This window comes from Kockiozyma suomiensis (genome assembly GCF_038497685.1).
Source record: "Kockiozyma suomiensis strain NRRL Y-17356 unplaced genomic scaffold V2V93scaffold_7, whole genome shotgun sequence".
In the NCBI taxonomy this organism is placed as follows: Eukaryota; Fungi; Ascomycota; class Lipomycetes; order Lipomycetales; family Lipomycetaceae; genus Kockiozyma; species Kockiozyma suomiensis.
The window spans coordinates 56,720-77,234 of record NW_027117670.1 but is presented as its reverse complement, the minus strand read 5'-3'; the positions used below and the strand labels follow the sequence as shown (position 1 = coordinate 77,234).

Here is a 20,515-nt window from a genome sequence, read left to right as displayed (position 1 = left end):
CGAAGTTATGTGCAATACAGGTAATGCAACAAGTCAAAACTCATCTCAGTCAAGGATGTCGTCAACTTCATAATCGCAAAGTGTACGACCAAGCACGAGTCATGGCCACCGAGCATAAGAAACACATGACGCGTCTTGCAGCAGTACAAACTCGTGCCAGCGTGATTCCGTTAGATGACGAGCGACGTACGTCTGCTACACGATATTTTCGAGCACATTTATTTTTCACTGGTGGTTGGGATATTCATGTTGGAGTGTACCGAGGCAAAAAGGACCTGTTTCTGAGAGACGATCAGATTGAGTATTTTTTCGATAAAGTGAGACGACGTACTGGTGTTGATGTTGGTTATATTGTCGATGAGGAGCAGATTTTGCCGGAACAGATTGAGGGACTTGTGAATTTAGCACAGGTATTTTCGGTGTCTTCGTTTGAGGAGATTGTTAAGAAAACGGACGGTGTATCTTATGATTTAGATCCGTTGTTGCTAGAAGCCGAGGAGCCAGTTCTGACTGGCAAACCTCTCAAGGCAGCTCAAAGGAGTGCCCTAGTTGACGCATCTCGAGAAGTGATGGTTGAAAATATAAAAACTTTCATCAAAGAGCAGTCAAAAGTATTTGTGGCTATCGATATCGAGGCATATGAGAGAAACCAGGGGAAAATTACCGAGATCGGCATCGCGATTTGGGATTCATCTCTACCGTCTACGACGGCGCCTGATGTGCGTCATTTTAGAGTACAAGAGTCATTGCATTTACGGAATGGGAAATATGTGCCTGATGCTTCAGAGAAATTTGATTTTGGCAAGTCTGAGATTTTGACGCTGGCAGCTTGTACAGCGATTGTACAGCAACTCTTTGATGGCTTGCATGATAAATCAGTATTTGTGGGACATGACGCCAAACAGGATATTAATTTCTTGAAATCAATTGGAGTATACTTGCCAAATTATATACCGGTCGCGGACACTTTGGAGCTCTGGAGAATGAGGTTTGGTAATCAAGCGCCTGCAAGAATGAGGGTCGTCCTCAATGGTCTGGGAATTTCATCACAGAATTTGCATAATGCTGGTAATGACGCTTATTACACCATTCAAGCTCTAAAGAAAATGTTTATTGGCAATGCATGGTGGTAGTTTAGTTGGTAGAGGAAAAATCTGTATATATATATACTTTTGCTTGAAGGCGCGCATGGATCATGATTGTGGGTAAAGAATTGGACTATTATGTATTGCACACTTATTTCCGGAGTTATATTTGCTGGGTTTTGATATCTGTTGGTTAGTTCGTTATACTTGCATGACAACAAACTATTTCTTCCTTTAACTACCCTAGCCCCAATCCAGCCTCCTCACAACTCCTTGCAAGTCGCAGCTCAGGCTTTCTAGTCAGATGTTCATTTCCAAAAAAAGCATAGTTCAAATAAATAGTGTCTTTTGAACACAAAAACCAAAAGTAACTTTCACAATTCAGTGTTGGATAAAACAGATGCCGATCATTATATTGTCCACGTGATGTAAGGGTAAGGGTAATGCTAGAAAGACTCAGAAAGACTCGCCAAAAGCGGTTCATTTAAATCGCGACGCGTCTGCGCTACTGTCGGCTTCCTGTGCCTCTGTCAGCTTACTGCTCCGCCAGCTCTTTCTGCGAGGAGCCTCTACTCCTGCACCTGTCCTCTATTCTCGAGGCTTTTGTCCTCGGCTTTCATTTTTTCTTCTTCTACCTTGTCTTCCTCAATGACGCAGTCCGCCTTGTCCGCTGCGCTCTCGGCTTACTCGGGACCCACCGCGCCGCAGCTTCCCCGCGCCCGTCGTGGCTCTGTTTCTTCCGCAGCTGCTCTAGCGGCGGCCGGGTCGCCTGGTCCGCGTGATTCTCCCGTCAGTTCGAGTCTAGGAAGCTCGTACGGAAACAGAAAGCAATCTGTTTGGCCGCATGCGGGCCGCGGTCGCTCGATTGAGCGAGGTGTATCTGGCAGCTCGTCGCCGGCCATCATGAAGCCGGCCGGGTCGTCGGCAGCGGGCTTGTCGCGTGCAAGCGTACCGGTATCGCCCAACATGTTCCCGTTTTCGCCGCCGCTTTCGGGAGTGCGTGTGCTACGCGACCAGCGTCGTCGGGGTAGTTCGGTTGTCACGACGACGATCCTCAGTCCATATGACGGCGATCTCATGTTTTCGTCGTCGTTCGACGAGCGCGATAGCATGCTAGGCGAGGAGGACGAGATCGATATTGACAATATGGACGTTGATGATATGGATCTCGACGGAGGGAATTACGATAGTGATGCGGATGGCGATACAGATGAGGAAGACTGGCAATCTGCCGGAGTCGAGTCTCTTCGACGCGGTAACGCGTTCCATCTGATGGCGCAGCGCGACACCGTCTCGTCTGTCTCTTCTGACTCGATGTTTTCTTCGCGTACTTCGGTGTCATCTTTCAGCGACTCTAAGATCTCTGTATTTTCGCAATCCGTGCCATCGTCGGCGATCGCTAAGCCGAAGGCCGTGCCAACTGGTCAAATCCCGACCGGGTTTGGTCCGCGCAAGGAAAACGACCGTGAAGCTGATGCCATACAGGCATTGGTCCAATTACGGTCTTTGTAAATATTCTGATGAATGAGTATATTTGCTCTTTTTTTTTTTGTTTGCTATCACTTAGATCTGGATAGTCATGTTGTTCGAACAGGCTGTTCAGATGTAAATCTTTTGTGACGTGTTTGTGTTTCTGGACCGTTTTATGTTTTTATTTATTTTTTCTTTTTTTCTTCGTGACAGGTTGCTCGAATAGCTAGTGATCGACTTCGTATTAAACCGATGTATCACTGACGCTTGTGACTCACGGGATAAGCAGTGTATTATTAACAATTTGATGGATTTATGGATAGTTTGGCGATTGGCGGGTGTATTCCTGGAAATCAGGACGGGACAAGATTAGTTTGCTTTAGCAAATATATTGCGATATACTCGTGTATTTTATATATATTTTTATCACTGTTCATTGTAAAGTGTTATACAATGAACAATTACTTTCTTCTATATTGCAGGTGTGTGGTGGATGTGCTGGTTGTTGTCGGGTAAGTCGTCGAGGCAATACGTCATCACCCTTGAGGCCTGTCTAAATGAGTCTGACCCATTTTGAGCAAATATGAAAAGATCGCGTATTTCATAGTCTCTTTCATATAATGAGAATTTTAATATCGGAGACTGCGCAGTAAAAAAAAAATAAGGCTGTAGGTAATGCTATCATATTATCACTAGCTACATAAATCCATAGTCTTTAGAGCGGGTCTGCCTGCAAATCACAGAAGTGAACCTTCAAAATTGAAATCACTTGCCTGCCCGCAATTATATTGTCGACTTCTGCTATCCACACCCCTCCTTCACTGCTGCTTATTTGCGAAAGAAATTCTTTAGTAGCAGTTTAGCGAAGTGGAGTGGATCTGATTTATTTTTGTTCTTTTTTCATTTGCAGCGGCAGAGCAGAATAATGATTGATCCGTCAAAAAACGGCGAGTACCCGATTACGGCGAGCAAGAGCTTCACAACGCCTAGTACCTCCAACCGGCTCTTCGCTTTGCGTTGTACGTATTGAAAATGTTAATATTGTGTTTGTTTTGCTGCTTGGCTAAATTCGTATGTCAATAGACAACTTCAAGCCGGACTCAATCGATGACTCGCAGGCTTCTGTGTTGACTAGATCTGGGGCTGACTTTACACTGCAGTCTCCGGGCATACAAGTAAGCCCGGATATATATTTCTGAAATTACTATCGTATTTTAACCTGTTATTATTAGAAGGGAGAGACTTTTTCGTTTTCAGGGCAGCACACAGAGAGCAAAGATGTCGACTGCGTGCTCATATACAATGAAGAGACAAACGTGAGATTTGACTATGTTCTTCAGTTTTTTTTATATGAGATGCTCACCAAATATTTTTCTTCATTCAACAGTCATTTGAGTTACAACGTTTATCTGGAGTAATCCGTTTAAAATCTTCTCGGTCATCGCCCACCAAGCCATCAGCGAAGCCAATCAGCTCGTTATCGTCGTCAACGCCGGCTATAAAAGATCCTATTGTCCGACAAAGTAAAGATGATCGGGTTATAGACTTACCATCGCTTGATGATATATCTGCTTCGGAACTTGAAATACCTGCACGTAAGCCTGCGATAAGAGCACGCGAACCGTCACCCGTCAGTGATGAAGATGATGACGAGGTGCCACTCGCGCAGTCTGCTAAAGCCACAGCAGTAAAACCTGTGACGGCTGTTCAGCAAGCACAAGAAGAGTCATCGGACGAAGATGACAACGAGTCACTGCAGCCAGCTCAACAGCGCCAGCCACAGTCCGCGAGATCTCGATTTGCGCATCCAGAGCTGGAATCGTCGTCAGATGAAGACGAAGACGAAGAGCCTCGATCGTCGCAACCAATGCATGCCAGGCAGTCACAGCCCCCGCCATTACCGCAAGTCAGAGCACCAGTACCAATTCCGGTCTCTAGTAGAGCGCCGATTAGTTTGAGAGGGTACGCCGGAAATAGACGGGTCGAAGATGACATATCTTCAAGTAGCGAGGAAGAGTAGTCGTATATTTAATTTTTTGCTGCTGTGGCTGCAGCAGATATGGATGTGTTGATGGATATATGGGCTCTTTATTTTTGGATTTGCATATGGCTTTGGCGTACAATAGTTATGGACAATATTCGGCTGCTTTTTTTGAGATTTTGATATTTACTACGTGATATTTACTACGAGCAGGACGATTTCGTGATTCTGTCTATTATCGGATAGAGTATGATTGATATACAGCAGATAAAAAATGCATGAGCAGCTCTATTTTCAATCTAATTATGTATCTTCAGCGCACTTAAATCTAAAACAGTAATAGTATAAAGTGAACATCAAGTTGAAACCATTATCCATAGTCGCATGATGTAAATTTTCATAGCTAATACTTTTATATAGAAATCCTTTCTATATTGCGCTCGAGAAGACGTTTTGTGACCTCAAATTTACTTAGTCGATAAAAAGTGAACCCTTAACTTTTACAATCTAAATTCTCCGGAACGCGTCCACTTCGCGTCGCATTCCAGAGGGTTTTCGCTGAATGCTTTGGGTATACTAGAAAATCCGCAACAACGCGTCGCTATTTAAATTTGTTGATTAAACAAACAATTTGAATAATATATAAACAGATTTCTGATTGTATTCGGTACATATATGCCTGCTTGACCAGACTCAGGGTGCAGCCAGAAATCTAGAAATATTTGTATATGCACTCACTGTTATGCATATATGCCTTACTCAAATAACACGACGCAGTACAGCTTTGTTTACCCAGGCCGTCGTCTGTAAACACGCTCGTACGCAAACTTGTCTCGCACCTCTTATTTCCTCGGTCTGCTCGACCTATTTTCCTCTTTTTTTTCGCACGTTTCGATCTTCTTGTATACAGTTAGGAGTATCACGTACACGCAGTATGGCTCCTCCAGCCGTTTCGTTCTCGTCGGACGATGAGGACTTCGACATGGATTATTCTCCAGTTGTTTCCGTATGTCTGCAAATATCTTCTTTCATTGGCTGCGATCCGTAAACTAATGCGCACTAGCCCAAAAAGACCGCTCCTCGCCGCGCTGCAGCGGTCTCAGCGGCATCCTTGAAGCGGTCTATCGTTGACTCTGACGAAGTCTTTGACTTCAATGACGACTCAGGATCTGATGAGTTTCAAATGACGCCTCCAAAAAAGGTGAAAGTTAGTGAGACGAAGAAGGCACCGGCTGCAAAAAAAGGAGTCTCAGCTAATAAAACGGCGCCCGCAAAAAAACCTGTCGCTTCGAAGGTGACGTCCATTTTCTCTGACGATGATTCGGTTGCCTCGTTGACGCCGCCTGCTGTGTCGAAGAAGGCGCCTGCAGCTGCCAAGCCTGCGACCAGTATTGCTGCTACGAAAAAAGCAGCACCAGCAAAGAAAGCTGCCGCTGTGTCAAAGTCTATATCGATCTTTTCAGATGATGAATCTAGTGTCGTTTTAGATGACTCTGAGAGCGACTTTGATTCACCGCCCGCAACAAAGAAAGCAGCCGCAGCTCCCAAGATTACGAAGCCAAAGGCTAATTCAAAACCGAAGGCAGCCTCTAAGCCTAAAGCTAAACCGCTAACACTGCTAGATAATTTCTTGGATAAATCATCACCTATCGCACCGTCGAAGAAGCAGGACGATTCTGACGCTTTTAGTGATGATGATTCATTTGGTGGTCCTCCGGCAAAACCTGTCAAACCTTCAGCTACAAAGAATACTGGGTCTAGTACGGAAACTTATCAGAAAGTATGTGGCAACTATTGATTTAGCTATTTTTTTGCTTGATACTTACTTTGACCTGTAGTTGACCCAATTAGAGCATATTCTTAAGCGTCCAGACACTGTGAGATCTCTATGTTATTAATATGCATTTCCAGCGCTTCTAACAGCATATAGTATATTGGATCTATTGAATATTCGGACAAACTGATGTGGACATTTGACTCCGACTCAAAGAGCATGCTATACAAGTAAGCAAATCTTATGTGCAAAAATTGAACGCAATTTATGAACTAACCACACTTTTAAGAAACGTTCGTTATGTTCCTGGTTTATACAAAATTTTCGATGAGATTTTGGTCAATGCTGCCGATAACAAAATACGTGATCCAAATATGGACACTCTCAAAGTCGCAATCAACAAAGAGGCTAACGAGATCGTTGTCTATAATAATGGACGTGGAATCCCCATCGAAATGCATGAAAAAGAAAACATGTACATTCCTGAACTTATCTTTGGCAATCTTTTGACATCGAGCAACTATGATGATGACCAAAAGAAAGTCACCGGTGGTCGAAATGGTTACGGAGCAAAGCTTTGCAATATCTACTCTACTGAGTTTACTGTCGAGACTGCGGACAAGAATACGAAGCAAAAATATAAACAGGTGTGGAACTCCAATATGTCAAAGGTTGGCAAGCCTAAGATTACGTCAAACTCAAGCGGCCAGCAATATACTAGAATCTCCTTCAAGCCGGATTTGAAACTTTTTGGCATGACTGAGCTAGACGATGATCTGATTGGAATCATGATGAGACGAGTTTACGATCTAGCCGGTTCTGTGCGAAATGTAAAAGTTTATCTGAATGATAACCGGCTGATGATTCGCAATTTTAAGCAGTACATGGAGATGTATGTCACTGCACTTTCTGCCAACGCCATAATTAAAGCAGAAGATCAAATTAAGAAATCCGAGTCTGATGACGAGGGCTCGGAGTCTGATGCGGTCAGGACCGTAGTTTCTGGCCCCAAGCCAGTTATTGTTCATGAGATTGTCAATGACCGCTGGGAGATTGGATTTGCGGTTTCGGACGGTAATTTCAATCAAGTGTCGTTTGTCAACTCTATTGCAACATCTTCAGGCGGAACACATGTCAACTACGTTTGCGACCAAATTGTTGCTAAAATTACGGAGATAGTTAAGAAGAAGAGTAAGTCCAGTGCTGTTAAGCCTCAGCAGATCCGAAACAATATTTTTCTGTTTGTAAACTGCTTGATCGAGAATCCCGCATTTACGTCTCAGACCAAGGAGCAGCTAGTTACGCGGCCCACTGCTTTTGGATCAAAGTGTGTGCCTTCAGATACATTTTTCAAGAAAGTCGCTAGCTCTAGCATTATCGAGAGTATTATGGACATAGCGACCGCAAACGCTGACAAGGCTTTGAAGAAGACTGATGGATCGAAACGAAACCGAATCACAGGATTGGTAAAACTTGATGATGCGAATAAAGCTGGTACTAGAGAGGGACATAAATGTACTTTGATCCTGACTGAAGGCGATTCTGCTAAAGCGCTTGCAGTGGCTGGATTAAGTGTCGTTGGTCGCGATTACTATGGAGTTTACCCACTTCGAGGAAAGTTGCTGAATGTTCGCGAAGCGTCTCATGACCAAATCATGAAGAATGCAGAGATTCAGGCTATTAAGCAGATTATGGGTTTGCAGCACAAGAAGCACTATACTAGTACCAGAGATCTTCGTTATGGCCATCTTATGATTTTCACTGATCAGGATCATGATGGTAGTCATATAAAGGGTTTATTAATTAATTTTCTGGAGTCTACTTTCCCTGGACTGCTTGATATTCCCGGATTTTTGATCGAATTTATCACGCCAATTGTCAAGGTCACGATTACGAAAGGAAAGAAGGTCAAAGTTATTCCGTTTTACACCATGCCTGAGTATGAGTATTGGAAGGAGACGGAGGGGTCAGCTTGCACATGGAAGCACAAGTATTACAAGGGACTGGGAACATCGACCCCTGCCGAGGGTCGAGAATATTTCAAGCAGCTCGATAAGCATTTGAAGCAGTTCCATGCTCTTGAAGAAGGGGACAAGGAGCTGATTGATCTTGCGTTCTCGAAGAAAAAGGCAGACGAAAGAAAAGAGTGGCTGCGTTTGTTTAAACCTGGTACATATTTGGACCCGTCGTTGCCGAAGGTTCCAATTAGCGACTTTATTAATAAGGAACTGATTTTGTTCTCCATGGCTGATAATATTCGATCAATTCCCTCCGTGATTGATGGTTTAAAGCCGGGTCAGAGAAAAGTGCTCTTCAGTTGCTTTAAGCGTAATTTAAAGTCTAGTATCAAGGTTGCCCAGCTGGCTGGATATGTTTCTGAAGTATCTGCATATCACCATGGAGAAGCCTCTCTCGTGCAGACGATTGTCAGCATGGCGCAGGATTTTGTGGGTAGCAATAACCTCAATTTGTTGCTTCCCAAAGGTATTTTTGGCACGCGTGCAACTGGTGGTAAGGATGCTTCTGCTCCTCGTTATATTTACACTGAACTCAACCCGCTTACGCGGAAAGTGTTCCATGTGGATGACGAGCCTATCTTGAGCTACATGACAGAGGAGGAGAAGCGAATTGAGCCAGATTGGTACATGCCGGTGATTCCTATGGTGCTCGTTAATGGTGCGGACGGTATCGGCACCGGATGGAGTACCTCGATTCCCAATTATAATCCAGTTGATATTATCGATAATATTCGTCGGATTATGAAGGGAGAGGCACCCAAGCCAATGGATCCGTGGTATCGCGGATGGCATGGTACGATCGAACCCATGGGACCAGACAAGTATAAAGTGTCTGGTACTATTCGTCAAGTCGGAGATTCTACGCTTGAGATTACTGAGCTGCCGATTCGGATGTGGACGGTCACGATGAAGGAGTTTTTGCTTGCTGGTATGGCGGGGACTGAGAAGCAGCGACCGTGGATCAAAGATATGACTGAGCAGCACAAGATGGACATTAAATTTGTGGTTGTGCTGAGCGAAGAGGAAATGGCTAAAGCTCTATCAGAAGGCTTATTAAACAAGTTTCATCTGACAAGCTCGATCAGTATGAATAATATGGTTGCGTTCGATGCTAGCGGACGCATCAAGAAGTATGAAACGGTCGCAGATATTCTAAAGGATTTCTACTACGTTCGCTTGGATTACTATCAGCGCCGGAAAGATCATCTTGCCAGCGTATTCACTGAACAGCTTGAGAAGTTATCTGCGCAGGCTCGCTTCGTGAAGATGATTATTGAGAGGAAATTGACGGTGTCAAATCGTAAGCGCGTTGAGCTTGTCATGGAGCTTAAGAAGCTAAAATTTCCTGGTATTGCAAAAAAGAAGAAATATGGACCGTTGGACGACGAGGAGGATCTGGAGGAAGCGGCAAAGAAGGCCGAGGAAGAGGAACAAGTTGAAAAGGGTGTCGATGTTTCCTCTTATGATTACTTGCTTGGGGTGAGTGATTTTATTTTGTTTTGCCGTGAAATTGGAGAATCTGAATGCTCACAAATACAATTTGAATAGATGCCGATCTGGACCCTGACGCGAGAGCGATACGAGCGGTTACTGCGAGATCGAGACGCGAAGGAGGAGGAGCTCAACGCGTTGCTGATGAAGAACGCTAAGGACCTGTGGGATAGTGACCTGAATGAGTTTGAAAAGGGGTGGAATGAGTTTCAAGAAAACTACAAGTACTCGCGCCCTGCTTAGAGGATGCTTATATTAGCCATGCTTTGATGTATTTGTTAGAGATGTAGCGAATAGAAATAGTATTCAGTATTGTCGCAGGTAGTTCGGGTTGGGGTCGAGCCTGAATGAGAGGCGCAGATCCCCGAATCCCTAACCACATTAGACTTGAAAAGAGCAGCGAGCAAAGGCTGGGAAAGGTTTGTTTACGGAAGCAGACTGAAAACCGATTTGTTTGTTTTCCTTTTAGTTTTTTTTCCCAGCCTACGCAAAATTCGAGCGACGAAGCCAATCACCGCAACCTTGCTTTGAACGCTCTTCCCGTCATCATCAACAACTTGCACATCTTTTGCCTGCTAGTATCTTATTATATTATCGTATCTGCCGACCAGCTGAATATATTCCCCGCTTGCTATATTCATCTCTTGTTTGCGCGCCCCGGACCTGTTTGTTTATTCGCGATAAGCCGCTCGGCAAGCGCTTACTAGCAAGCTACCACTTTCTCTCTCATTTGTTCACTTTGCCTCCGTCAGCTAGCGTTTTAGCTTCTGTTTATTCATAATTGAAGAAGGAGGTACGTGCTACTATTTGCAATTTAGTCGACTGCGTGAATGGATCGGATCGGGTTTACCAATATTTGTGAGGACTGTGCAAACTCGATCAGTCTAGCGCGGCTTGTTTTGCATTGTCATCGTGCGCAAGACTCGTCTGTTGCTGTGTGTTGTCTTGTCGGTTTTTTTTAGACTGTAAAAACAGAGTATCTTGGTGCATTGAAGGACTTGGCAAGTGCACACAACAGCTAGATTTGATCTGTGGCGATTATGTTTGCAATGCGCATCTTCTCAATTCTACTCCACAAACCGGCACCCAGATCTCATATATCCAGTTTCTAACATTTTCCGTGTTTTCTCTAGAATATGTCTTCGCCCTCAAAACGACCTAGACATAACAGGTATGGTGTGCCAATAGCAGCACCGTCTCCGATGGAAATGGCTCCATCGTCAGCGGACCGCAAGAGCCGGAAACGAAAAGTAATTTTGCTGATTGATATAACCGATTTTGTTGAACTTTTTTTAAAATGAATATCTGGAATTAGTCTACCTTCGACGACGAGCGGCCGCTCTCACAACCGGACAATCTCAATACAATCATTCAGAATCTGACAATGCCTGACCACTTGGTGCAGGTTGCCGTTGACTACGCGAATGCAATCTCTGCCTCAAATACTGATGTGCAAGCATATGCTAAATTAGCGGGTGAGATAATTCATATTGCTAGCTTGGAGGGATAAAGCTGGTTGCTGATACTGATCGAATCTAGGCGCTACTTGGACATATTACGTTCGCGAACTGAGTGTCACAATCGGCAGATACTCTGAGCCTGTAGCAGGGCAACTGGATCCCGATCGCGTTGATATCGATCTTGGTCCTACGAAAGTAGTTTCACGTAAACATGCTATAGTTCGCTACGACCTTAACATGCGAGTTTGGATTATTGAAGTGACAGGCCGCAATGGCGTCAAAATCGACGGAGCGACATATAAGGGCGGACGTAGCCAGGCTTTGCACAGCGGTAGTATTCTTGATATTGGTGGTGTGCAAATGATGTTTGTCTTGCCGGACCAGGTGCCGGGAGATATCGATAGCAGCCAGCACATGCAGGAGTACGACGAGTCAGAAATGATTAGCTCTCGCGCACCACCGACAAACTCATCGGTAGCATATCCCAAGGGTGTGGCGATAATAACAAAACCACAGGTGCGTGGAGTCGAGACTATTGACAATACATACAACGATTTAAGTATGGATGAGGCGCGCGACATCAAGCCGCCGTATAGCTACGCGACAATGATTTCCCAGGCGATCCTGTCGAGTGATGAAGGTAAGCTCACTCTGGCGGCGATATACAGCTGGATATCAGATCATTATTCATTTTACCGTCACGCAAAGACTGGCTGGCAAAACTCGATCCGACACAATTTGTCATTGAGTAAAGCATTTCAGAAGGTGCCACGAGCAACTGATGAGCCAGGCAAAGGAATGAAGTGGCAGATAAATCCCGAATATCGTGATGAGTACATCAAAAAACTGCAAGATAAGGAGCTTTCGCGACGGCGAGGCGCCGCGCTTTTTGCAGGCCATGGGCGACCGAGTATTACGCCTGTGTCAGGTACGGGAATGCCACTTGCGGGATCGCAACTACCGCTTAGCATGAATTCGCCAGGAGCGACGATGACGTATAGCACACCACCTAAGCAAACATCAGGTATATATAACCCCAATTTGATAGATTTAGAAGTGCGCGCTACCTCACTGTACCTGCCCACAATGAATGATTCAGCGAGAAGCGATCACAGGCGATTAAAGAGAGAGGATGGAGGTAAATATTTTGAAAGAAAGAGATCGAGTTTAAAAAATGAGAGAAACTTTCAAGCATCAAAATCGATGAAGCCATTGCCGAGTCGCAGAAGCATGATGTTGGGCTATATCAAGGAGAGCGCCGCCGCTAGATCTGAAGAACGATGAGAATATGCTAACTTAATGCATGGACAATCAGCGACTGTAAATCACGTATCTGATTTGGCTGAAATGGAAAACACAGCAGCAGTGTTGCCTGCACATGCACCTGAGCAGCAACATCAACATTCACAGTCATCACAATCACAGCAGCAGCAACAGTCCCAGCAATCATTACCGACGCAGCAGTCGCAGACCGGATCGTCGGCATCGGTAGTATCGACAGGCAGTCCGATTTCTTTAGGGCTGCGCAGTAATAGCGAGACGAAGACGCCGATAGTAAGTCGAAAGACGGATGCGCTTGCACTTGCGCCGCCATCGTCTGGTCAGCAGAAACAGCTGCCGTCGTCGTTTTTACCCAATAGTTCGCCTGCTCAGTTTTGGAATTTTATGCATTTGTTGTCGACACCAGTGAAGCAGGATTATTCGCCGACAAAGTATGATAATTCGCCGGTTGCTAATGAGCAGACGTCGCCTTATAGCGCGCGCCAGCAAAAGCAGCAGCAGCAGCAACAACAACAACAACAACAACTAGATGAGGATGATGAAGGGAAGCTGGAACCACGGTCGCCACAGCGTTTAAATGGCAACGGGAATGTGTTGTTTGATGCGGTGAATGCCGTTGCAGGCGTGAATGGAGCTGGTTCATCTGTTGCTGGCGCTGCTGCGGGAAGTGGTGAGACCGACGGGCTTGGTGATTTGCAAGGCGTAGATTTGACTAGGTGAGTATCTATAACATTTTACAAATGAAAAAAATGAGAAAGAGACGCTAATTAAAACTTATTATTAGAGGGTTTAAGCAGATCGGCAAATGGAGAAACGGCAAGTCTAGTGAGGGACTCGAATCGTGAGATGATTGAGCTATTGGCGGGTGCGTACATGTATGATATACCGGAAGGGAAAGCAAGTTTTTGCTTATTTGGAGCGGGAGTTGCGTAATTGATTTGAACTTGAATTTAACTTATTTATCTTTCATTTACTGAATTCTACGAAGAGAATAACGATGTAGAGAGTAAATCATGGAGTAGACTGCCAGAAGGATGACGTATGATGATTGGCACAGACAGGATAAAGACAGCACAAGTGCACGTGCATTTCTCTAATATTTAAAAGCCAACGCGCCGCAAACGATTCCTGGTTTTTCCACGGTCTGATCCTACTTTGTTCTTCGACAATCCTGCTGAATTCTAATATTTCGCGGATCACAAAAAATTTTTATTAGAAGTTAATCATACTTCATTGAATTCATAGGCCAAAGATTGTTAAAAATGTCTACTAGTGCTGCGCCCGTGAGGATTGATCGTGAGTGGTAGGTTTTTTTGCATTGATTACTTCTGAAAGATCGAATCGATATCTAATAATAAATATAGAATGCCATTGAATATGATGATTTATTGATTGAGAAAATCATGAAAGACTGATCGATGTACAAAATGCTATAGCTCCGTCTGATAAATACAAGACGCTTATTTCGGATCTTGTAACGTGGAAGAATGTACTGAATTCCGCGATTGCTTTTTCGGGATTGCTTGTTTCGCTGATTGCTGTGAAATATATCAATGTTGTTAATTTGCTATTCAATACGGCGTATCGCGCGCTCGGAAGTAAGTGTGCTTGATCTATTAAGAAATGTTTGAATGAGTAGACGCTGATGCGTGTGTGTTTGGTTTAGCTGTCGTTGTTATCGAATTTGTTGGACGAGCATTGGGAAGATCTCCGGGGTTTGTTTCTTCGATAAAAACATTCAAGGGATACTTTACAGTCTCAAAGGCAGTAGTTGATCCCATCTTCGATGAAATCATTGTGTTGGTCAATTTCTTGCTGGTTGAAGCTCAGAAGCTTGTTTTTGTTGAGAGTGTTCCGGGTACCTTGCTCGCATTCGTAGGATCGTATTTTGCGTATGTAATGGTTAAATTTGTGTCTATCTGGACGCTCGTGTTTTTTGGTAAGCCTCTTTGCTTTTCTTTTTTTGTTTTTGTTTTCAGTGGATGTGTGCAAGAGTAATTACGAGTTGCAGTGCTAACTGACTGTTACTGCAGGAGTGACTGTGGCATTCACTGCACCGCCAATCTACTTCACTTTCCAGAAGCAGATCGACGCTCAGATAGACACTGCGAAAAAGACGATCGATGCAAAGACTGAGAAGGCGCGAGGCCAGCTAAAGGAGCAGTACGATAAGGGCGCGAAGGTTGCTGGCGGATACGTGTCGAAGGGTCTTGATAAGGTTGGATATAAGCGCAATATGCCTCCTGTGCCTGTTGCTGCGAGCACCGAGACTCCTGCTGCTGCTGCTTCTACGTAATTGCGTAGCCGGCTGAGAGGGGCAAGTGTCTCCCTCGCGTAACGACATGAAATACACAGACTTATATCTTTATAACAGCTGGAAACATAAACGGTAGATAAGTGTAAGCCGGCGGAAGTAGAAAAAGTGGCGAGGCGGGGCGGTGTGACTCTGAAGGGTTTTGTACTCTTCGGTGGGATTTTGTCTACGGCTCTCCACATATCGTCCCGCTTGTTATTAGACTATCAGCATTGTTAATTTAGCCGTTGCTCCGCACTCTCTTCTTCTGCGTGCTCTTCGTCCTCCTCGGCAAGATAGCTGCAAGTAAAGAGGACACAGTATTATCTACAAGCAGCAGTATGGCGAGCACCGATAAGGGCAGCTGCAGACTGCAAACGACGATGAGCCCAGACTCACCATCGTCCGCCGTCGAGCAGACTCCAGACACGATTTTGTCATCGATCGAAGGTCTTAATGATTACTTTCGCAAGCCCTGCTTTGTGCACTCACGCCTTGATGACGCAGTAGATGTGTCTGCAGTTCTGCGCGAGTTCTCGGCAGAGACCTTCTCGCATCTCTCACACTCGTCGCTTGTGCAGACCGCCACCGGTGTGCGTGAATTAGCAAAGAGAATCGGACAGGCGACGATCAAAGTCGACTTGCGCTCAGTGCTGATAGTCACCAAAGCGCGTGATAACTCGCTGATTGTGCTGACGAGACAGCTTGCAATGTGGCTGATCAAGACAAGAGGAATATGCGTGTATGTTGACGCAAAGCTGCGGCTATCGAAGCGTTTTAATGCCGAAGGTATGCTTGCTGAGGAGCCCAGGGCAGAGACAAATCTGCGATATTGGACGCCAGAATTGACCAGGACTATGCCTGATTTGTTTGATCTTGTGTTGACTCTCGGTGGGGATGGTACGGTGTTGTACACGTCGTGGCTGTTTCAGCGGATTGTGCCACCTGTGTTGGCGTTCTCGCTTGGCTCGCTTGGGTTTTTGACAAATTTTGCTTATACTGACCATGAGCTGCATCTCAATCGTGTATTTGACGAAGGCATAAATATCAATCTACGCATGAGATTCACATGCTCGGTGCACAAGGGAGGGCATCAAACCGAAACATTTGAAGTTATTAACGAGATTGTAATCGATCGCGGCCCATCACCGTGGATTTCGATGCTTGAGTTATACGGTAACAACCATCTTTTGACCAAAGTTCAAGCCGACGGTCTTATTCTTTCAACGCCAACCGGATCCACGGCCTACTCGCTTTCGGCTGGAGGATCACTTGTGCATCCCGAGATTCCTGCCATTTCAGTCACGCCAATTTGCCCGCATACTCTCTCCTTCCGCCCCATGCTACTTCCCGATAGTATGCTTCTCAAAGTCAGTGTACCTGGTGGCGCGCGAAATACTGCATGGGCATCCTTCGATGGTCGTCATCGCGTCGAGCTGCGCTCTGGTGACTACGTCACTGTCACAGCATCGCAGTATCCCTTTCCGACGGTGACCGCGGGTCCGATGGATTACATCGAGGCAGTGAGTCGTACCCTTAAGTGGAATGTACGAGAGCAGCAGAAGCCGTTCAAGGAGTTCCTTGATGACGACGATTCAAGCACGAGTAATACACCTGGAGGCGGGGGTGCGTCTGAAGACGAGTGGGATATTGACGATAGTGTGTTTTTCAGTAGTAGTTCGAGCAGCACGATGCTGAGCGGGGGTACACCGCAGTCGACTGCTACTACAGTCCCGTCGAGTCCGCTGCATAAGGAGTTTTCATTTTTAAATCTAGATCGATAGTAGCATATTCTTTTTCTACATAATGTTATTTTTTCATTGAGTTTAGATTTATGCATGGGCTTTAGTTCTCTTTTTCCTTTCTTTTTCCTTTATTTTCTTTTGTTTAGGCGTTTTTTTGTGTAGCAATGTATTTAAGAGACTAGCGAATTTTTATGAGGTCATGTTAATAGCGGTTATGAGCAATAAAATTCTGATATTATCATTATCATTATTTTTATCAACTAGGCAAAATCAATGAGATTTCATTGTATTCAAGTAACGTATTTAAGTAATGTATTTAGACCAAACAATGAGGAGAGGTATATTACATCATAGCCTCCAACTCTTCACGACCAGCCTTGCTGTAGAGATACTCGTTTCTACACATAATAACAAGACGTTAGCAGACCTCAGCTAAACACATAAACACATAACTGAACGCACCTTGCTCGGGCCTTGTCGATGACATAGATCAGTCCAGAAGCAGGAAGGATAACAAAGATAGCCTGCGAGGAGACTCGGCGGAAGGTGTTGAAAAAGAAATTGTACAGAGCGCCGGCGAAGGGCTTTTGTGCGTACGATGAGACGGAGTAAGTCACGATTCCTTTGATTGATTGATGTTAGTCTTTGATTTCTTATCTTTTTAGTTTATTAGTAGAAAGCTGATTGCTGATGAAGTACCTCTCTGCTTGGGACCACCTAGTTATAATTGATTAGCCTTTGTAGAATATAATAAAGAGATGATAAATACTTACCCATGTGTCCCCACCAGCCCATATATCCATGCGGTTCCGGTCCACCCATTATGTATTCTACAAATAACAGATCAGTAATTAACCCAATATATCAGAGTTATATGATATTCGTACAATAGAAAAAATGGTAATAAGTAAGAATAGTCGTAGAGTATACAAAAGCAAGACTTCAAAAGACACGAGAAAGTTGACGACCTCCGAAAGTCGTCTTGTCTTTTGCGCCCGTCCTCATTGGCCTGGTTGTAATTACATTTCAAGGGGTTGGTTCTAGTATGTCACGTGATTTGAGGAGAAGAGAGACGGTAGAACACTACTGAACTCGCCACGCAAAAAAGCTCCTCAAAAGCTCTGCAAATACAATGTCTGTTCGAGCGCTGACCTGGATCTATCGTGAGTATATCGATTTTACAAAATTTTCTATGTTTTGCGTCTAATACTAATAATCTATACAGGCTTCGCTTTCCCTGTCGCTATTGGCGCATCCATTGCGCAGTCGTCAATGTACGATGTCAAAGGTGGTACCCGCGCCGTCATCTTTGACAGACTTTCCGGTGTCAAACAGACTGTTATTTCCGAGGGAACTCATTTCTTGATTCCATGGCTTCAAAAGGCGGTAATCATGGATGTCCGTACTACTCCGCGAAATATCTCGACAACTACGGGATCAAAGGATCTGCAAATGGTATCGCTGACGCTGCGAGTTTTGCATAGACCTGACGTAACCCATTTACCGCAGATTTACCAGAATCTCGGATTAGACTATGATGAGCGTATATTGCCATCGATCGGTAACGAAGTCTTAAAGGCGATCGTTGCGCAGTTTGATGCGGCGGAGTTGATTACGCAGAGAGAGATTGTTTCGGCGAGGATTCGTGATGATTTGGTTAAGCGTGCGTCGGAATTTAATATCGCGCTTGAAGATGTATCAATCACGCATATGACTTTTGGTAGAGATTTTACCAAGGCTGTCGAGGAGAAGCAAATTGCGCAACAAGATGCTGAGCGTGCTCGATTCGTAGTCGAGCGTGCGGAACAGGAACGTCAGGCGTCTGTTATTCGCGCCGAAGGTGAAGCTGAAGCTGCTGAAACTATATCAAAGGCTTTGGATAAGAATGGTGATGGTTTGATTCTTATCAGACGCATTGAGGCAGCCAAGGAGATCGCAAGTACTCTTGCAAAGTCAGGAAATGTCACTTATGTGCCAGGCGGTGATCAGAATGGTGCTGCGGCTAGTGCCTTACTATTGAATGTCGGTAGATAAGCTCTCTTCAGCCCTTTTCTTGTATTCGTATATACTATCCGGCTCTTCTATTTGCTAGAGCTGGTTGCTATATACTTGTAAATAAATTTTTTCCCCTTCTTAAAGATTTGTGTAGTGTGCTTTTGCTGACGAAGGGATTTTCTGTCTGCCATAATTTGGTTGTATGACGGGCCAAAAATTTGAATCATCATCTTCGATCCAAGATGTTTTAGTAGCTTTATGCATCGAGTATTCATTACACTAAATCATTATGATAGTCGTGGTGGATGATAGTTCATGTGACGTACTGCAGATCAGCGTATTCCTTTGTCAAATGCTTCTCTACATCTAAAAAGCAGGATTTGTTTGTGATAGTTCTTCCATCGCTATTCCCTTTACTGCAATTTCTACTACGCATAATTTGAAAGAAAATAAAAATGAAACAATGTATGTATATTTCCGATAATAATACAAAGCCAGAACACAACTTTTTTGTTAAACCACGGCTAATTCACTCTGTAGGGATATTCTTCGAAGGCTTACAGAACGACACCAATAACCTAAATATGTACGCAATTACTCAACAAAACTACTCTCGAGAAAGAAAAAAAAGGGTTCAAGGAAATTTATTTTCCGTTCAAAAAGGTGCGGGCCCAAGTAGGCAGCACGAAAGAGGCTTTATGAATTTCGGCATTGTAGTATCGGTACTTCTCCTTCTCTTCGTCGATATTGTTGATGCGCAAAGGCTCGTTGACTTTACGCGAGGGATCCTTGCTGCAGACCATGAATCCGATCTGGCCAGAAGGATAGGTGGGAATAGTCGTGTATGCGTATTCGGCGACAGGAAAAACTTCCGAGCAGGCTTTCTTGAGATCGCGAATCAAGGGCATGTGCAACCAGATGTTTTCAGCTAAATAAACAAATATTAGTACTTCTGCATCTCACTGTTTAAATTTATTAAGAATTGCTCGTCATGTACTACTGAGAATACTTCAGACAGAGCATTTAGGTATTAGAAACAGCACAGCACAACCTTGGGTAGTGATCACGCCGTTCTCAGTCAGCGCATCATTTAAAAGCTCAAAGTACGGCTTCTGGAAAAGCGACTCGGCAGGACCCTCAGGGTCAGAAGAATCGGTGATAATAACGTCGAAATGGTTCTTATACTGAGCCAAGAACTTGAAACCGTCCTCGACATAGACTTTAGCCTTGGGATGCTGCAGTCCGACGGCCATCGAAGGAAGATACTTCTTTGACACGCGGATAACACATTCATCAATGTCGCAGAGAATGGCCTCTTCAACGCACTCGTGCTTGACGACTTCGCGGAGAACACCACCATCGCCACCGCCGATAACGAGGACACGCTTGGGATTGGGGTGGTTGAACATAGCGAGGTGAGTGATCATCTCCTGATAGCTATTCTCAGGATTAGCCAGACGTTTCTCTCTTGAATTTAGAAAAAAGAGATCAAGAAAACTTACGCAAATTCGTCGCGTTCGGTGGCCTGAATAACACCATCAAGAACGAGCACGTTTCCATAATTGGAACTCTCAAACACCAAAACGTCCTGATATTTTGACTTCTCGACATGCAAAATCTGATTGACCCGCAAAGTCATAGCCTGACCAGGCCATAACTCATCCGACACTTCACGGAACCAGCCATCTGCAGTCATATCAGGTTAGTTCTGTTGCTTATGAAACTGTTCCTCAGTCTGAATCGAAATTTGAATCAGGAATTTATCAGGGATCTAATTTCAAATTTATATAAAACATACCCTTAATAGTAGCGTGCGTAAGTTCTTCAGACATTGTTTTCTTTCTGTTTGAGATTTGTTCAGCAACAGCAACAATAACAAGTAAAATGGGCTGTATCAAAAAGAGAGAAAAAAAAATCTTAAT

The 20,515-nt window shown here is 44.4% G+C and overlaps 10 protein-coding genes across 10 annotated transcripts; 8 read left to right on the top strand and 2 right to left on the bottom strand.

Annotated features, from left to right (window-relative positions):
* The first annotated feature begins 4 nt into the window (after positions 1 to 4).
* Positions 5 to 1,417, top strand: V2V93DRAFT_369468 (ribonuclease H-like domain-containing protein). The gene has a single exon (XM_066910028.1). The coding sequence runs from the start codon at positions 24 to 26 to the stop codon at positions 1,131 to 1,133; it is 1,110 nt and encodes a 369-aa protein (XP_066765578.1). The 5' UTR covers positions 5 to 23; the 3' UTR covers positions 1,134 to 1,417.
* A 571-nt stretch (positions 1,418 to 1,988) lies between these two features.
* V2V93DRAFT_324529 (uncharacterized protein) lies at positions 1,989 to 2,597 on the top strand (the record flags this gene model as incomplete). Its single annotated transcript, XM_066907473.1, has 1 exon — positions 1,989 to 2,597. One exon carries the CDS (start codon positions 1,989 to 1,991, stop codon positions 2,595 to 2,597), a length of 609 nt encoding a protein of 202 aa, XP_066765577.1.
* Positions 2,598 to 3,165: 568 nt separating this feature from the next.
* Positions 3,166 to 4,909, top strand: V2V93DRAFT_369464 (RNA polymerase II transcription elongation factor-domain-containing protein). Its single transcript, XM_066910027.1, has 4 exons — positions 3,166 to 3,574; positions 3,639 to 3,730; positions 3,788 to 3,871; positions 3,943 to 4,909. Exons 1-4 carry the CDS (start codon positions 3,481 to 3,483, stop codon positions 4,573 to 4,575), a joined length of 903 nt encoding a protein of 300 aa, XP_066765576.1. The 5' UTR covers positions 3,166 to 3,480; the 3' UTR covers positions 4,576 to 4,909.
* Positions 4,910 to 5,059: 150 nt separating this feature from the next.
* V2V93DRAFT_369460 (DNA topoisomerase) lies at positions 5,060 to 10,131 on the top strand. Its single transcript, XM_066910026.1, has 6 exons — positions 5,060 to 5,542; positions 5,600 to 6,316; positions 6,375 to 6,413; positions 6,467 to 6,540; positions 6,600 to 9,807; positions 9,877 to 10,131. Exons 1-6 carry the CDS (start codon positions 5,279 to 5,281, stop codon positions 10,060 to 10,062), a joined length of 4,488 nt encoding a protein of 1,495 aa, XP_066765575.1. The 5' UTR covers positions 5,060 to 5,278; the 3' UTR covers positions 10,063 to 10,131.
* Positions 10,132 to 11,053: 922 nt separating this feature from the next.
* On the top strand, positions 11,054 to 13,538 carry V2V93DRAFT_369454 (fork head domain-containing protein). Its single transcript, XM_066910025.1, has 4 exons — positions 11,054 to 11,294; positions 11,359 to 12,303; positions 12,595 to 13,276; positions 13,345 to 13,538. Exons 1-4 carry the CDS (start codon positions 11,204 to 11,206, stop codon positions 13,403 to 13,405), a joined length of 1,779 nt encoding a protein of 592 aa, XP_066765574.1. The 5' UTR covers positions 11,054 to 11,203; the 3' UTR covers positions 13,406 to 13,538.
* A 169-nt stretch (positions 13,539 to 13,707) lies between these two features.
* V2V93DRAFT_369451 (putative reticulon-like protein RtnA) lies at positions 13,708 to 15,067 on the top strand. The gene is made up of 4 exons (XM_066910024.1): positions 13,708 to 13,856; positions 13,997 to 14,158; positions 14,227 to 14,499; positions 14,594 to 15,067. The coding sequence occupies exons 1-4, from the start codon at positions 13,823 to 13,825 to the stop codon at positions 14,854 to 14,856; spliced, it is 732 nt and encodes a 243-aa protein (XP_066765573.1). The 5' UTR covers positions 13,708 to 13,822; the 3' UTR covers positions 14,857 to 15,067.
* Positions 15,068 to 16,842, top strand: V2V93DRAFT_369449 (ATP-NAD kinase-like domain-containing protein). Its single transcript, XM_066910023.1, has one exon. It carries the CDS (start codon positions 15,195 to 15,197, stop codon positions 16,635 to 16,637), a length of 1,443 nt encoding a protein of 480 aa, XP_066765572.1. The 5' UTR covers positions 15,068 to 15,194; the 3' UTR covers positions 16,638 to 16,842.
* Positions 16,779 to 17,552, bottom strand: V2V93DRAFT_369448 (cytochrome b-c1 complex subunit 8). The gene is made up of 5 exons (XM_066910022.1): positions 17,486 to 17,552; positions 17,372 to 17,428; positions 17,298 to 17,315; positions 17,061 to 17,220; positions 16,779 to 16,996 (listed from the first exon to the last, which is right to left on the bottom strand). Exons 2-5 carry the CDS (start codon positions 17,418 to 17,420, stop codon positions 16,942 to 16,944), a joined length of 282 nt encoding a protein of 93 aa, XP_066765571.1. The 5' UTR covers positions 17,421 to 17,428; positions 17,486 to 17,552; the 3' UTR covers positions 16,779 to 16,941.
* Positions 17,553 to 17,704: 152 nt separating this feature from the next.
* Positions 17,705 to 19,094, top strand: V2V93DRAFT_386242 (band 7 family-domain-containing protein). Its single transcript, XM_066912267.1, has 2 exons — positions 17,705 to 17,761; positions 17,824 to 19,094. The coding sequence occupies exons 1-2, from the start codon at positions 17,731 to 17,733 to the stop codon at positions 18,630 to 18,632; spliced, it is 840 nt and encodes a 279-aa protein (XP_066765570.1). The 5' UTR covers positions 17,705 to 17,730; the 3' UTR covers positions 18,633 to 19,094.
* V2V93DRAFT_369442 (Spermidine/spermine synthase) lies at positions 19,044 to 20,495 on the bottom strand. Its single transcript, XM_066910021.1, has 4 exons — positions 20,392 to 20,495; positions 20,096 to 20,279; positions 19,645 to 20,030; positions 19,044 to 19,521 (listed from the first exon to the last, which is right to left on the bottom strand). Exons 1-4 carry the CDS (start codon positions 20,423 to 20,425, stop codon positions 19,238 to 19,240), a joined length of 888 nt encoding a protein of 295 aa, XP_066765569.1. The 5' UTR covers positions 20,426 to 20,495; the 3' UTR covers positions 19,044 to 19,237.
* Between the last annotated feature and the right edge of the window lie 20 nt (positions 20,496 to 20,515).

Excerpts from the sequence above, each read along its gene's own strand:
- V2V93DRAFT_369442 (XM_066910021.1), bottom strand. The coding sequence starts at position 20,425 with ATGTCTGAAGAACTTACGCACGCTACTATTAAGG. Across the intron at positions 20,031-20,095 it reads ACCGAACGCGACGAATTTGC|CTATCAGGAGATGATCACTC; the intron begins GTAAGTTTTCTT and ends TCCTGAGAATAG. Across the intron at positions 19,522-19,644 it reads CGGCGTGATCACTACCCAAG|CTGAAAACATCTGGTTGCAC; the intron begins GTTGTGCTGTGC and ends TTGTTTATTTAG.
- V2V93DRAFT_369464 (XM_066910027.1), top strand. The coding sequence starts at position 3,481 with ATGATTGATCCGTCAAAAAACGGCGAGTACCCGATTACGGCGAGCAAG. Across the intron at positions 3,575-3,638 it reads CCGGCTCTTCGCTTTGCGTT|ACAACTTCAAGCCGGACTCA; the intron begins GTACGTATTGAA and ends GTATGTCAATAG. Across the intron at positions 3,872-3,942 it reads TATACAATGAAGAGACAAAC|TCATTTGAGTTACAACGTTT; the intron begins GTGAGATTTGAC and ends TTCATTCAACAG.
- V2V93DRAFT_386242 (XM_066912267.1), top strand. The coding sequence starts at position 17,731 with ATGTCTGTTCGAGCGCTGACCTGGATCTATC. Across the intron at positions 17,762-17,823 it reads AGCGCTGACCTGGATCTATC|GCTTCGCTTTCCCTGTCGCT; the intron begins GTGAGTATATCG and ends TAATCTATACAG.
- V2V93DRAFT_369454 (XM_066910025.1), top strand. The coding sequence starts at position 11,204 with ATGCCTGACCACTTGGTGCAGGTTGCCGTTGACTACGCGAATGCAATC. Across the intron at positions 11,295-11,358 it reads AGCATATGCTAAATTAGCGG|GCGCTACTTGGACATATTAC; the intron begins GTGAGATAATTC and ends GATCGAATCTAG. Across the intron at positions 12,304-12,594 it reads ACCACCTAAGCAAACATCAG|CGACTGTAAATCACGTATCT; the intron begins GTATATATAACC and ends ATGGACAATCAG.
- V2V93DRAFT_369449 (XM_066910023.1), top strand. The coding sequence starts at position 15,195 with ATGGCGAGCACCGATAAGGGCAGCTGCAGACTGCAAACGACGATGAGC.
- V2V93DRAFT_369451 (XM_066910024.1), top strand. The coding sequence starts at position 13,823 with ATGTCTACTAGTGCTGCGCCCGTGAGGATTGATC. Across the intron at positions 14,159-14,226 it reads GGCGTATCGCGCGCTCGGAA|CTGTCGTTGTTATCGAATTT; the intron begins GTAAGTGTGCTT and ends TGTTTGGTTTAG. Across the intron at positions 14,500-14,593 it reads CTGGACGCTCGTGTTTTTTG|GAGTGACTGTGGCATTCACT; the intron begins GTAAGCCTCTTT and ends CTGTTACTGCAG.
- V2V93DRAFT_369468 (XM_066910028.1), top strand. The coding sequence starts at position 24 with ATGCAACAAGTCAAAACTCATCTCAGTCAAGGATGTCGTCAACTTCAT.
- V2V93DRAFT_369448 (XM_066910022.1), bottom strand. The coding sequence starts at position 17,420 with ATGGGTGGACCGGAACCGCATGGATATATGGGCTGGTGGGGACACATG. Across the intron at positions 16,997-17,060 it reads ATCGACAAGGCCCGAGCAAG|AAACGAGTATCTCTACAGCA; the intron begins GTGCGTTCAGTT and ends TATTATGTGTAG.
- V2V93DRAFT_369460 (XM_066910026.1), top strand. The coding sequence starts at position 5,279 with ATGCATATATGCCTTACTCAAATAACACGACGCAGTACAGCTTTGTTT. Across the intron at positions 5,543-5,599 it reads ATTATTCTCCAGTTGTTTCC|CCCAAAAAGACCGCTCCTCG; the intron begins GTATGTCTGCAA and ends AATGCGCACTAG. Across the intron at positions 6,414-6,466 it reads TTCTTAAGCGTCCAGACACT|TATATTGGATCTATTGAATA; the intron begins GTGAGATCTCTA and ends AACAGCATATAG.